Consider the following 15,509-nt stretch of genomic DNA (forward strand, 5'->3'; position numbering starts at 1 on the left):
GCGATACCATGTCCGCTGAAAGCAGGTCAAATGTCGCTTCACCACGGGCATATCGTGCACGGAAGTGAACCCAACAGGTCCAATCGGCGCAGATGCGGATTCGTCATTCGCTACATAGCAACCACGGCTTATCCTATCAAAGACGAGAACCGACCAAGAAAGTTTCCAACGACGGTATTGGTTTCTGGGAAGGATGAGCACAAGAATTTTGAAGATCACTCGCCTGAATGGTTTGACTGGCGTAAATAAACGTGTATCACGTGGTACTGCACACGTGATATGTGCAATACGGTGCTGTGCATATCTTTAACAACAAACTGTTAAGAACTTGTTTCATTTCATTTAGGGCGCTTCAACAAATAATCACGTGGGACAGTCAAGCTCAATATTGACCCAGATTTAGACATTTGTTAATTTTCATGTTATTTATTGAAATAAAAGTATATATTTGCATGTATATTCAAATCATACTTCGATCTTCATTTTTCGTTTTAGCTAGTTAACTTCATTTTGTTTTCATGGTTCGTCAAGTGTGTGCGCATGTGCGCGCACTCGGGGGAACGTTTTACATCTAATACGTTTTGTATGTTTTGGTATGTAACTGAAACCACCTTATTTAAAACATGTAAGAACATTCCAAAAGTAAAATACCGACATCAAATTAAATTACATGCAACTAGCAAGGTAATACTGCTATCTTTGACGAATCTAGAGACGGATGATCCAACTTGATAACAACAAGGGCGGTACGTAGCCCAACATGAATGGGGTAGCAATACAAAACTAATCACGCTACAGCCTAAAGGCCACCAAAAGTGCATACGCCAACGATTGGGTGTTAGTGGAATCTCATCTTATCTCGTGGTTCTTTGCTTCTAACGGCATTTGCAGTTTTGTTTGCAGAGCTTTCATTTAGTTAATGATTCCTGGTCTTGTACACTCGATGTGCATCTATTTAGGTATTTATTATTAAACAATTAATGGTCATAAACATTGTCCATTTGAACCTTCTAGTGGCTGGGTTCTGAAAATATGTTTTTGACATGTGAATGTTGAAATTGCCAGTGGCAGAGATTTTGTTATTCACCCCTTCTTGTTTCAGATTAAAAACAAAAATGTGTTTGTTGACCGTACCAGGTGTGACATTGCCGTAGCCGAGGAGGCAGGGGACGGAGAGTTTTGGGGGCCATGATCCTTACACCACATCACACATTTTCTTTCTTTCTCTACCTTATGTATTGGCCTGTCTTACAATCCTAACAGGATTTGTGCACCCATTCTAATATAGAATCCCTTTGCCAGTGAGGTGTGGTAACTACAATGAAGACTAATGCAACTTTCTAGTGTGGGTATTCAATATCGACTCTTGTTTTCAATATTGACTCTTGTTTTCATCACCTGTCACTGGCTTCACTGCATTGTGAAAATGTTACAAAAAAACAACTAACGCTTATACCGATGTTAAATATTTATGACCTCAAAAATACCAGAATAAATCAACAGTTTCTTGAAGTAATTAATTTCGTCCTTCGGTTTCATTACATTTTATTGATTCCCTTGTTCCCGTCCACGTTGTTTAATGATGCCCGTGCATTTAAAATAATTTCGTTGCGCCTTTAAACGACGTTCTCTTCACCTTCCTGGATTTTCTCGATTTACGTCGCCCTCGCCCGCGTTGCTTCTTGTTGCGCTTACATCGACAGGTCTCACAACCCATTTTATCTTTCTTGAAGCCATTAGGGCAGGCTTTGTGACACGCCACCTTTATCGAATCGCAGTGCTTTGTCAACGCTTCTATACAATACATCAAAACATATGTTACATTAAAATTCATGGTAAAATAAATATACAATGATTTATAATATGAAATAAAAATTCAGATTCTGTTAAAGCCACTCAAACTTTAATACGGTGATAATAATTACACATGTGTAATATGATCGGGGGGGGGGGGGGGCGTTAGTAATTTTTATTTTTGTTATATTCCTTATCCCAAACAAAGTAACAAAAAGAGTAAAATAAACATTCAAATATGAATGAATGAATGAACAATGTTTAATAACATCCCAGAATGAACTGTATATTGGTTACTAGATGGATGTATATATGAGAATCCCCCCACCCCAACAGTCTAACGTCAATCTGGGATTTCACCAATGGGACCTACATAGTTTTATGGACAAGTTGTCTTTATGTAAAATGCATGCATCCATAAACAGAAGAAATATCTATATTGCCATTATAACAGGTGGTCGTTATTCGTGGATCTCTTTACACTAGTGGCATGATACAAGTGTGGTTAGATAATACATACCTTTGCTTGGCCACTGACACTTGCAACGTTCACACCCTTTGCGTGTTTTCTTTTTTCCAAACGGACACTGGAGGTTACACGCTTTTTGGCGACACTTGTGAACTATATTGTAAAATAACACACACATTATAATTATAATTAAAATAGTATAAACATAACGAACTGTACTATATAGTATACATATTTCGAACTATATATAATATACATTATAAAATATACGCACTGCAATATATTTTACGAAATGGTGTTGGGATCCTAAATAAGATAATGAGAAGATAGAAGCTGGTGTTCTGTCTCTGTCTCTGTCGACGGCGGGACGTAGCCCAGTGGTAAAGCGCTCGCTTGGTGCGCGGTCAGTCTGGGATCGATCCTCGTCGGTATGCCGATTGGGCTATTTCTCGTTCCAGCCAGTGCATAACGACTGGTATATAAAAGGCCGTGGTATGTGGCCGTCTGTGGGGTGGTGCATATAAACGATCCCTTGGAACTAATGCAAAAATGTAGCGGGTTTCGTCTCTAAGACTATATTTTGGAATTACCAAATGTTTCACATCCAATAGCCGATGATTAATAAATCAGTGTGCGCAAGTGGTATCGTTAAACAAAAACAAATAAACAAACTGTCTGTCTGTCTGTCTCTGTCTGTCTGTCTGTCTGTCTATATATCTCTCTCTCTCTCTCTCTCTCTCTCTCTCTCTCTCTCTCTCTCTCTCTCTCTCTCTGTGTGTGTGTGTGTGTGTGTGTGTTTGTGTGTGTGTGTGTGTGTGTCCATCTCTCTTTCACTCACTCTTCTATAATATGCATACCTTTTTTACATTTACATTTATCACATCCCTTCTTGTCCTTTTTGAAGCCATCGGGACAACTCTTTCTGCACGAGGCCATGGGAGGACACTGAGTACCTGGAATTAGTTATAAATAACACCTGGACAATCAGACTATCGTAGTAATACAGTAATGTAATACTTAATTTTGTATATTTTATAACAAAAGAACTAGTGTGTGGTGTGGATTATGTTGAATGTATAGTTAAAGAGCCATCTAAAAATGATCACAAACTCTAATCTCGGAACTTATATTCAATTTTGCAACCGGCCTCGGTGGGTGTCGTGGTTAAGCCATCGGACATAAGGCTGGTAGGTACAGGCCACAGGGTTCGCAGCCTGGTATCGGCTCCCACCCAGAGCGAGTTTTAACGACACCCTCTTTTCTCTCACTAACAACTAACAACTAACCCACTTTCCTGTACAGACATCACAGACAGCTCAGGTGTGTGCCCAGTACAGCGTGCTTGAACCTTAATTGGATATAAGCATGAAAATGTGTTGAAATGAAATGAAAATGAAATCAACTTTACATTCTCTCAGAAAATCTGAGTAAAGTGAACGTTATCCCAGGCCCAGGCCCCGTGCTTATAAACCTTAAAGTCTAGACTTTAATATATTAAAGTCCAGACTTTAACCTCATGGCAATGCCATTCAGATAGCTTTACGTTAAAGTCTGGACTTTATTAAAGTCTAGACTTTATGTTTTATAAGCACGGACCCAGGTGACTTCTTGTTCGAAACGTCAGTGATATCACAGGAACTTGTATTATATTGTATAGCTAAAGTTGCTGATGTTCCGCAAAGATCGCTTCAAGTGTTTGTGGATGGTATAAATGTGCCACTAGCTTTATTCTTTTAAAATGACGTCACATGATATCTTTGCGTGACTTGGTGGGAAAAGGCGAAGTGAATTGAAAGATATGAGTTCAATCCTAATGACATTAGTATTTTCTACATTTTTAGAATACGATAGAGTTATGTTGTAAAACAATATCAATGAGAAAACTACAACTAGCTAATCCAGTCAATCTGGGAAACACCCGGACAAAATTGCAACAGAATGTTCGTTGTAGCCTACGTACAGGAGAGGGCGTATAATAAAAGAAATCGGAACACAGTTCGAGTTGGTAATGTAATGGTCTTCTCAAGCTAGACCAAACAAAAGACATTTTTAAATTTAAAAAGGCATTTTTCATATGTCCTTGATGAACATGCAGTTCTATAGTTCTTCCTACAGGGAACGCCTTCTTTCATACTATGAAATTTACCACAAATTATTTATTTCTAATTCGATTGTTTTCTAAATTGTACACACAGATACTATTACTGTTTTGTTATTTCCAAAACACATTTACTTTTCTTTTTATGTCAAACCAAACTGAAATTATTTACAAAAAAAAACCCCACAACATATTTGTAGGAGGATGGGACGGACCATACCTTTGCACCTGCAGACTTGACAGCCATTCTCGTCAAGAGCAAACCCTTCAGAGCATTGCATCCTACACATCACCTGCGGGGGACAGGAATTTTCTGCAAGTCGAAGACAACCAGAATTGTTATGTTGTCTATACAGTACGACAATCGGCACGAACAAAACAGTCACCGATTTTTAAAATGTAATGAAAGGAAGCAATGTAGGAGCCTATATGTGCATGCAATATTTGGAGAAGACGTCTTGAATATTAAATATTCTTGAGAACAACTCCCACCCTCAAAACCCACACTCTCGGTCAAAGACATAATTTCAGTTTTTCCTAACGTGGAATTTAATTTATGGTATACATTTGTGTTAAGTCCGACAATTAACATTTCATGTAAATTAAACGTAATTAAAACAGACAATAATTGTGCTCAGAATATTGAACAATTAGAAGACGTTTTGGTGTACTAGTTTTTAGTGTCTATACATGCGGAGGAAATTAAAGGAAGATATTATATCAGTATAGTAGACAACAAACAAACATATACCTTTGCATTTACAAAGGTCGCATCCATTCTCATCTTTCTCAAATCCATTGGGACAAAACATCATGCACATCGGTTTAGGAGGACATTTGCTTTCTGTAATAAATATGTAACCGTTATAGTTTTAATAACATAATATTATGTTAGACAATAACCGTAGTATATGGACAGTGAAACATAACAAGAAAACAGTTTATTACTGATAAAAACAATCTTTTTTTTAAGGGGTCAGAATACTGTTCTCCCAAATCATGTAGGTCTACAATATGGTTCAAATTGATGATTATTAGGGTGTAAATTGTCTCAAGGGGATACTTAACGTTCATTTCAACATACTTGTAAACAAAAATTGTTATATTGGTAATGGGTACACACCTTTACATTTGCAGAGTTGACAGCCGTTTTCGTCTGTCATGAATCCATGTTCACAGAACATCCTGCACATGACTTGTGGTGGACATCGAGATTCAGGTTCTGTTTAACGAGGCAGTATAATTAGTGAATGAAATACAGCACTATGAGGTATTGGTGAATTAATGAAATAATTAAACATCTTAATCAGAAACACTGGCTACTGCGTTCAAAACAAAATCACAAACATATAATCAGTAACAATATTACTGTCTGTCTTAAAAAAAGAAGTTTTTTTATTGAACGACACCACTAAAGGACACTGATTTATTAATCATTGACTATTGGATGTCAAACATTTGGTAATTTTGACATTTATTCTAAGAGAGGAAACCCGCTACATTTTTCCATTAGTAGCAAGGGATCTTTTATATGCACTATCACACAGACAGAATAGCACACACACCAGTCTTTGATATACCATTTGTGGTGCACTGACTGGAGCGAAAAATAGCCTATAATAGTCCCACCAACGGGGATCGATCCCTGTCTGTTTATGTAATTAATGTAAAATTAATCATTTAGACAAGACGTGCTGTTGAACACTGCGTTGGCGTTGGCCAAACTGGAACGATGTGTGGATGTACATAGTTATTCATGTACATCACACCTGCAGCATAATATATATCTTTGTTTGACCTATATAGTAAGTTTAGTAACGTTCTTGGTGCACATCTCATATAAACCATACTCGGGCACGGCGGAAGTAGCAGGGAAAGAGGGTTGACTGAGATTGAGGGCGCAAAGCAAAGTTTCTAGGGGGTTTGAGGTATGCTCCCCCGTAAAATTTTGAAAACTAGATGTCCTGAAATGCAATGTTCTGCATTCTACAAGTAAAATTAATCTATGCCTTAAGATTTACTACCAATAATATTTTTGATTCAGCACCACCCACTGCGCCAACCTGGTGGAGCTGGGCCCACCCCCCCCACAGTCTGGAGATGGTGCTTGGGAACACATGGAATGCCCTGCCCCCCACCCCCCACACACACACCCTGCTCTTCTGTGCCTGTTACTTCATACCCGTACTCACCTTTACATCTGCAAAGCTGACATCCTTTGTCATCGGACATAAACCCGTGTTCGCAGTGCATCCTGCACATGACTTGTGGAGGGCATTCGGTATCTGCTTCTGTGGGTGGTAAAAATGGCTTCATCAAAAAGCGTAATATTGGCTTCAAGACAAAATCTTCATTTCATTAATGGAAATCGAATGTAAGCCTAATTAATTACGTAATGCAAATTAATCTCTTTTGTTTTTAGTTTTAAAATCCTTTAAAATACATGTAGTGATGGAGTTTAGTAATGGTGGTGGTGGGGTTTTTTGGGGTTTTTTTTCACTTTCATTGAAAAGTCTTTGAAGATGATCTATACATACCTTTGCACCGACAAAGATTACATCCGTTCTCGTCTTTTAGAAATCCATGTTTGCAGTATCTCCTACAATACGATCTAGCTGGACATTTAAGTTTCGGTTCTGAAAAACGAAAAAAAACGAAAGGAAAAAGATATACATGTACACTGTTGAATATTCAGAGCGGCTCAGATTCGTAACCCCCCCCCCCCCCCCCCCCCCAATTCAAAAAAATTAAATTATATAAACAAATTAAAATATAACAACTAAAAATAAAGTCTCTATTAGGCCTAGTTAGAAAAGCATGCCAGTGGATCATTCATTGCCACAGCAGACCTCACAATTAAATAGTAGTTATCACGTTTAATATCCACAGAGACGAGACTACACAGTCAGCTGATTTGTGCCTGCTTTGTGCGCACACTTTCATTGTTCTATGTGGCATACATTTCCTTCTATTCAACTTTAAAAAATGGGATGTGTTTTAATTACCCGATATATACTAAATATTGAATGTAATTTTACATATCTCTTAAACAGTGCTGTATTCTTTTGATATTAGAAGGATAACAGATAGTTTGGGTTCGAGATCTTTTCATAACATATTCATATTTAGTTCTTATATTAGAATGTATAGAGCTATTGCAATATTTATATTGTATATTTTGTGGCGAAATATAGAGGTATTTATAAATTAATTATTGCATTCATTAATAATCAAAACGACTGGCTCCTGGGTGTAAAACAAAGACATGAAAAGGAAAACATGATTTATGATCAATAAATATGATATAAATATTTATTTTCTATCACTCCTATGAAGCATGCAGAATATCTTCTTTATTTGACCTGTATATTATAACACCCTTGATACAGATACAATATCTCACGCCTGTACTCACCTTTACACCTGCAAAGCTGACATCCTTTGTCATCTGTCATAAACCCGTGTTCGCAGTGCATCCTGCACATGACTTGTGGGGGGCATTCGGAATCTGCTTCTGTAGGTGGTAAAAATAGCTTCATAAGAAAACTAAATATTGGCTTCAAGACCAAATCTTAATTTTATCAACCTTGCCGCCGTCTCCTTTGATTCGGTGCTAACCAAATACTATTATAGTTCAAACTAATAATATAATGAAAAAAATAATCATTGTTTTACTTTTACTTTTAAAATCCTTTTAAATATATGTAGGAGTGACGTTTCGCAAAAGCGGTGGAGATCTATACATACCTTTGCACCGACAAAGGTTACATCCGTTTTCGTCTTTGAGAAATCCATGTTTGCAATACCTCCTACAGTGAGATCTAGGTGGACATTTAAGTTTCGGTTCTAAAAATTGAAAACATAGAATAATGACATACATTGCAGAATGTATATAGCACGCCCAGATTCATTTGGAAAACCCCGTCTGTAAAGCATATTACTGGATGCTTCATGACTGCTACGGACGGAACTATCACTCTGACTCCCCATCACTCCTCTAACAATACTTCAAGTAGAGTGATTTTAGCTCCCTATAACATGATTAAAATAATACTACAAAATCATTAAATAGCAGTGCTCAATGTACATGGGGAATGTGGTAACATCTTCAATGGCTGCCCATAATTTAAGTATGGGGAGCAATTAGTCACTCCCTTCAATTTGTTTTCACAAGCTTGCCGCCGTCTCCTTTGATTCCGTGCTAACCAAATACTGTTATAGTTCAAACTAAATAATCTTAGCAACTTTGTGTCTGGGCTTCATCTTTAGAACAATCCTAGTTTTGCTACTAATACACGGAGGCATTACGTTATCCTTTCTCGTTCCAACCAGTGCTCCACAACTGGTATGTGGTCGTGGTATGTGCTTTCCTGTCTGTGGGAAAAGGCATATAAAAGATCCCTTGCTGCATTAAGAAAATGTAGCGGATTTTCTCTGATGACTATGTGTCAGAATTACCAAATCAATGTGCGCTAGTGGTGTCTTTAAACAAAACAAACAAACATACATTATCCTAAACACTTAATGCAGAATGTGGTTCTTACATTATAATCCTTTAATAAAAAAAAATAATAACAGATCTAGAATCAATGATAAAGTTTATGCACAGTTTAATAAAGACTTTGTTGTAAGAGTATAGGTATAAAAATGACACACATACCGACACACTGGCACAGGTCGCAGCCATTTTCGTCTTTAACGAATCCATTTGGACAAAACATCATACATATCGGTTTGGGGGGACATTTGGACTCTGTACAAGTAAAACACATAAAACATGGAATTATATCAGCACCCAGAATTGTGAATATTTTATTCCTTGAATGGATAACGATTTGTTTTAACACACGTCAGACACCCTAGCTAGATGTTATAAAGCAATGGGCCCAGTGGTAAAACGCTCGCGTGATGCGCGATCGGTTTAGGATTATTGATCTCCGTTAGTGGGACCATTAGACTATTTCTTGTTCCAGCCAGTACACCACAACTCGTATATCAAAGACTGTGGTATGTGCTATCTTGCATGTGGGATGGTGAATACAAAACAACCCCTTGCTATTAATAGCCGATGATTAATAAATCATTGTGCTCTAGTGGTGTCGTTAAACAAGACAAACTTTAAAATTTTACTTTTGATGATTTTACCAGCTAACAATTTCTTGTCTTGCTTCATTTCGAATTTTAATCTACTATATATATATATAAAACCCCCAGCAACAACAACATAGCAAGCAATGCCCGATACACAGTATCCGTTAAGTTGACAACTGTAGCTACTTGTATTAACAGTTTCCTGTTGTACATAAGTATACATTCAGCTGTATAATTCAGAACTCTCAAAGTGTTTTTTCTATTGAGCATTGTGTGTAGGAGGGAGGCCCATCAGATGTTATACTCACCTACACATTTACATAGATCGCAGCCATTTTCGTCTTTAGCGAATCCATTTTCACAAAACATCATGCACATTGGTTTTGGAGGACATTTGATTTCTGAAGAAAAAACAAACAAACAAATTAAAAATTAAAATAATAATGATAGTAATAATAATAATAATAATAATAATAATAATAATAATGAATAAATCAATCAATCAATCAATCAATCAAAAATCAAAACAACGAAAAAGCAAAAAAACATGGGGGTTTTCAACATGAATTTCATAACATAACTATATGATAACAATCGTCTTTTTCTTCTTAATTTTTTACAGTACAAAACGTACGTAGAGAGGAAAAAGGGTGATAAAAAATTAATGCAAATGCAATACAGATATTAATAGTTCGAAATACAATACACATGTACAAATGCAATCAATACAAATATAAATGTCATATCAATGACACGCATACCGGCACATCGGCACAGGTCGCAACCATTTTCGTCTTTAACGAATCCATTAGGACAAAACATCATACACATCGGTTTAGGGGGACATTTGGACTCTGGAAGAAACATAGCTTGGAATTATGTCAACATGTTGAGGTGTCAATGTTTTATTTCTATATATACTACTCAAAAGAATTTAAGGGTCAAAAATTTATAACCAAATAAGTTTCAGAGTGTATTAGATTGATGATGTAAACTACACCAAATTTTTTATTTATTGTTCCATATTTACAAAAAAACACAAATAAACGTCACTGTATACAAGAAAGTCACATGACATGCTGTCAAAGTTGAAGGTTGTCAAACATTGATTTTACACATTAGAACATTCGTTTAATAGTGTGTGAATCCACCCCTGGCGCGAATACACTCGACACATCGTTGCCTCATGCTGTTGATCAGACGTCTGAAGAACTCTTGGGGAATGGCCTGCCACTCTGCCATAAGAAGTTGACCCAGATCATGAAGGTTGGCCGGAGGGGCATGGTTATCCCGAACTCTCCTGCCTAATTCGTCCCAGGCGTCCTCTATTGGGGCCAAGTCAGGCGAATATGCTGGCCAATCCATCCTGGCGATACCTTGTTGTCTGAGAAAGTCCGTTACCACCCTGACGCGGTGGGGTCTGGCATTGTCATCCTGCAGAACTGCCCCGCCGCCAATCTGCTGAAGGCCTGGGAGAACCAACGGCCGGATAATCTCATTCAGATAGCGGATTCCATTCAGATTGCCATCCACCACATAGAGGGGGGTCCTGTGGTGGATAGAGATGCCGCCCCACACCATGACGCTGCCACCACCGAACCGGTGACGTTGTCTAACGTTAACGTCAGCGAAGCGCTCCCCAGGACGTCTGTAGACACGAACCCGACCGTCGTTGAACTGGAGACTAAACCTGGACTCATCAGTGAACATCACTCGACCCCACTGAACACGTTGCCACCGCAGATGAAGTGTGCACCAGTGACGTCTGGCCGTTCTGTGACGTGGTAGGAGTGGTGGTCGAACAGCCTGGCGACGTCAGCGTAGATTATTGGCTCTCAGACGATTGCGTATGGTTTGATCAGACACTCGAGTTCCAGTCGCAGTCCGCAGATTGTCACGTAATCGGCGTGCAGTGGTTGTGCGTTGACGTAGAGCCATATTGGTGATGTAGCGGTCCTCTCTATTTGTAGTGCTTCGGGGTCTTCCCGAACGTGGACGATTTCGAACAGAATTCGTTGCTTGGTACCGTTGCCACAGTCGGCCAACGACACTGACTGACACCAAGTCTCAGAGCAACATTTCTTTGCGCATTGCCATCCTGAAGCCAAGCAATAGCCCTTCCTCGATCTTCGATAGTTAGTTGACGTCGTACCATTGTCGAATTTGGAGTGTGCACGTACACGAACGCAAGCTCCAATTATACGGAAATTCAGCATTGGGAACATGGAATACACATGCAAAGCGTGCAAATGAAGCGCTTTGTGAAAAAGCAAGTTATGGGCACTTAGCAGACCTTTCGCTTTCGCCCTAATTTACGTGCAAATGTAAGCATGTTTTCGCCATTAGAACTAGTCGGCAGTGTCAATGACAGTGGATTTTAATTCATTTATGGGTTGCTTAGACCCACTTTATACAGCTTTATTTGCTATCTCACTTCAGTACCGTATAGATATTGACTGTGGTACGTCGACAAAACATATTGATTTTTCTCATTCGTGCCAGTCTAATAGATATATCCGATGTCTCTACACTTAATTATAGAAATATTGTGTATGTTTAGCTTTTTAAAGTTTCTGAACCAAATAATACTTAATCAGTATTTCCACCAACATTCTGATAGAACTATACTATGCGGAATTAAATCTTCATAGACTTTGGCTTCAGTGAGGTTTAATCTAAAGGTTTATTCTGGTCAATATCTAAGATATTCTTGTAATAATTTGGTCAAACTAACCACGATCATTTCGACTTTCTTTTGCTGGATTTTTTTCATCTTTAAAAAATATATCTATACATGTTATTATCTTGCATAATAATTTAGTGTAAAAGTTTGGGAGTGAAAGTAAATTAAACAATTACCTTCCTCCCCAGCACACGCACACGTATCACAGCCATTTTCAATGACAGTGGATTTTAATTCATTTATGGGTTGCTTAGACCCACTTTCGTCAAAATGGAACAATACCATGCGTGACATTATGGTCTAGCTAATATAATTGACATTCAGAAAATAATGTCGAAAATATCGTCTGACCCTTAAATTCTTTTGAGTAGTATATAACCCATACTATTTTTGTATATACTATTTTTGTATATATAATTTTTTGTATATATTATTTTTGTTGAAAATATAGCACACACATTTTTGTTGTAATTGTGTGTGTGTGTGTGTGTGTGTGTGTGTGTGTGTGTTTTTACACGCTACCAAATATACATGTTTATGTTGATTTTTTCAATATCTTATTATCTCATTATAATTCACAAAGTTAGCATATTTTTGTTTATTTTTGCTTTGAATCCTAAGTCATCTCTCACACCATCCCAAACATCCCACCCCTAATGACCCCAAGATATTTAATAAAAGTATGAGCTGCACTTTAATTCCATACATGTACATAAATCTGGTTTTATTTTATTAAAAACGAAGGTACAGGTATAGTGTGTCTGAGCACATTTTTAAAAAGGTAATGCTTTAAGAATTCCCAATTGTGTTGTCTTTAGTGTAGTGTAGAGTCGGAAGGTGTTTCACATATAACTACGTAACAATAAAACATTCATGATTAATGAGGTTGTATATTCATGTTACTGTCATTAATAGCGTCAGTTTGCTTAATGTCTGTGACACATGCTCAGTACCAAACCCATAATTATAGTGCAGTATTAGATCCAATTATTTAGATATCTGCCTGACAGATTTGTGACCTAATGTGGGTGTGGCAGTATTATTGCTGATAAGTAAAGTACTTTATGAACAAAACAGACGCTTGTTGTTGACCAAAGCCCAAACTATATCGTTAAATCTGTTCCAAGCGACAGCTTTATTTGCTATCTCACTTCAGTACCGTATAGATATTGACTGTGGTACGTCGACAAAACATATTGATTTTTCTCATTCGTGCCAGTCTAATACCAGATATATCCAATGTCTCTACACATAATTATAGAAATATTGTGTATGTTTAGCTTTTTAAAGTTTCTGAACCAAATAATACTTAATCAGTATTTCCACCAACATTCTGATAGAACTATACTATGCGGAATTAAATCTTCATAGACTTTGGCTTCAGTGAGGTTTAATCTAAAAGTTTATTCTGGTCAATATCTAAGATATTCTTGTTATAATTTGGTCAAACTAACCACGATCATTTCGACTTTCTTTTGCTGGATTTTTTTCATCTTTAAAAAATATATCTATACATATATTATCTTGCATAATAATTTAGTGTGAAAGTTTGGGAGTGAAAGTAAATTAAACAATTACCTTCCTCCCCAGCACACGCACACGTATCACAGCCATTTTCGTCCTGGACATATCCACCAGGACAGTACATTCGACACATAACCTGGGGTGGGCACACTGCAGTAGCCGCGGCTGAAAAACAAGCGGTAAACAAACATATTAATGAATCCTGTATGATGATGATGATGATGATGATGATGATGATGACGATGACGACGATGATGATGATACAAAGGTTATATCAATAACGAGGAAGTCTACTACTATTTTAATGAAATTTAAAATAAATTAAAGTTGAACAGTTGTAAGTTTACATGATTTTCTTTTCAAACGTAATTTAAATTATATACGTACATTGCTAATTAGAAATTCAACATTCATTAACAATTATTGTTTTCTATTTCACAATGATCTCCATTATATTTAAATTAAAATATTGATAAATCTCGAAAATAAAGTCCATCTTATCCACAAATTTTTACAAGTCAACAATTTTACAACTGTGGCATTATATAGTAAGTTAATTAAACACTATATTTTACTGTTCCAACCAGTGCACCACATCTGGACAAAGGCCGTGGTATGTGCTTTCCTGTCTGTTGGAAAGTGCATATAAAAGATCCCTTTCTGCATTAGGAAAAATGTAGCGGGTTTCTTCTGATGACTACGAGTCATAATTACCAAATGTCTGACATCCAATAGCCGATGATTAATTAATGTACTCTAGTGGTGTCGTTAAACAAAACAAACTTCTTCATTATATTTTAAAATGTTCACTTGTTTGTATGAAATCCTGATTTGAATAACGTTACAGATTTAATACTAATAGGTGTACAAAAATGATCAACTCACCCCACAGAGTCAGCAGTACAAACAGGGCCGCTTGTAGAGACATGTTTGCAGTTCTCCAGACGTGCCAAATATTGCTGGCTCTGCCAACGATTCCACTTATAAAGCAGACGAACACCTACATACGACAACAGATAGCTCGTATCCTCGGAAATTGGTTCTTCTGAAAAACTGCTGGTTGGATTGTCCCCAATTATTCATGTAAGTCACTTCAACTAATCACATCTTGTAACTAACTGGTTCCTTCCGAACGCTGACTCGTACCCCGCTAGAATATGTGAAAGTTCTTTTTAATGATACTCCAGACTTAACGATGTCCCATTATTACGTTAACCTTGATAATGCCAATCGGAATCTTTTCCGTTCCCGACCACTTGGCCTTATCTACAAGTGCTACTCGGTGGTCATAAATCTACTATTTCCTTCACTCCTATGGGAATTCAATAAATCACACACTGAACAAACAACGTGGCTTTGTGCGTATCGTTTCAGTATTTTGTTTTGCAATATCAAATCTCAACATTTTATTTCTCTCTGTATGTGAATTATATAAGGAACATGACACATTTTGAAACATAAGTACCGTTATGTAAAGGTAAATAAGGACATTTATACATAATAATACACACAGATATAAGTGTGAACAAAGACATGTTTTGTACATACACCTATATACATAAGGTTACATACGTTTTAAATGGTTTACTAATGACTATGGCTAGACTACTTGTACTGTACACAACAGAGGGTTTCAAAAGTTCCCTAGACCAAATATTTCAGTCTCTGTAAAGCTATATTTCATGTGTATTGTTTTATTATTTGTCATTTTATAGTTATGTCTTATGTTAAAAAAGTATTGGCTAGGTCTGCCTTTAAACCATCAAATGCATTAAATCACGAAGCGGTTATAGTCTACCAGAGTTTAAATGGTTGTTCGCCAGATATCCAGTTGCGAGTTTAGCTTCAAT

General features: G+C 37.1%; 2 protein-coding genes across 4 annotated transcripts in view; one reads left to right on the forward strand and one right to left on the reverse strand.

Moving 5' to 3' along the window:
* LOC121372477 (phytanoyl-CoA dioxygenase domain-containing protein 1-like) overlaps positions 1-470 on the forward strand; it is a 4,572-nt gene extending 4,102 nt beyond the window's left edge. The window contains exon 4 of the mRNA XM_041498808.1: positions 1-470. This exon is cut by the window's left edge and continues 104 nt beyond it. Within this exon, the coding sequence (XP_041354742.1) occupies positions 1-249 (249 nt within the window). The 3' untranslated portion in view covers positions 250-470.
* Positions 471-1,455: 985 nt separating this feature from the next.
* LOC121372478 (cysteine-rich motor neuron 1 protein-like) lies at positions 1,456-14,754 on the reverse strand. 3 transcript variants are annotated; one of them, XM_041498809.1, is made up of 15 exons: positions 14,545-14,754; positions 13,714-13,824; positions 10,214-10,306; positions 9,761-9,853; positions 9,022-9,114; positions 8,109-8,207; positions 7,777-7,875; positions 6,899-6,997; positions 6,554-6,652; positions 5,485-5,583; positions 5,113-5,205; positions 4,582-4,674; positions 3,121-3,216; positions 2,315-2,416; positions 1,456-1,794 (listed from the first exon to the last, which is right to left on the reverse strand). In XM_041498809.1, exons 1-15 carry the CDS (start codon positions 14,585-14,587, stop codon positions 1,595-1,597), a joined length of 1,512 nt encoding a protein of 503 aa, XP_041354743.1. In that variant the 5' UTR covers positions 14,588-14,754; the 3' UTR covers positions 1,456-1,594. The 3 variants fall into 3 exon arrangements, with proteins under 3 accessions (XP_041354743.1, XP_041354744.1, XP_041354745.1); XM_041498810.1 differs by lacking the exon at positions 10,214-10,306 and having other exon boundaries at positions 14,545-14,751; XM_041498811.1 differs by lacking the exons at positions 6,899-6,997; positions 7,777-7,875 and having other exon boundaries at positions 14,545-14,749.
* Between the last annotated feature and the right edge of the window lie 755 nt (positions 14,755-15,509).

This window comes from Gigantopelta aegis, chromosome 4 (genome assembly GCF_016097555.1).
Source record: "Gigantopelta aegis isolate Gae_Host chromosome 4, Gae_host_genome, whole genome shotgun sequence".
Lineage (NCBI taxonomy): Eukaryota > Metazoa > Mollusca > Gastropoda > Neomphalida > Peltospiridae > Gigantopelta > Gigantopelta aegis.

Excerpts from the sequence above, each read along its gene's own strand:
- LOC121372478 (XM_041498809.1), bottom strand. The coding sequence starts at position 14,587 with ATGTCTCTACAAGCGGCCCTGTTTGTACTGCTGACTCTGTGGG. Across the intron at positions 5,584-6,553 it reads TCAGCTTTGCAGATGTAAAG|AACCTGAATCTCGATGTCCA; the intron begins GTGAGTACGGGT and ends CTCGTTAAACAG. Across the intron at positions 4,675-5,112 it reads CGACCTTTGTAAATGCAAAG|AAAATTCCTGTCCCCCGCAG; the intron begins GTATATGTTTGT and ends TTCGACTTGCAG.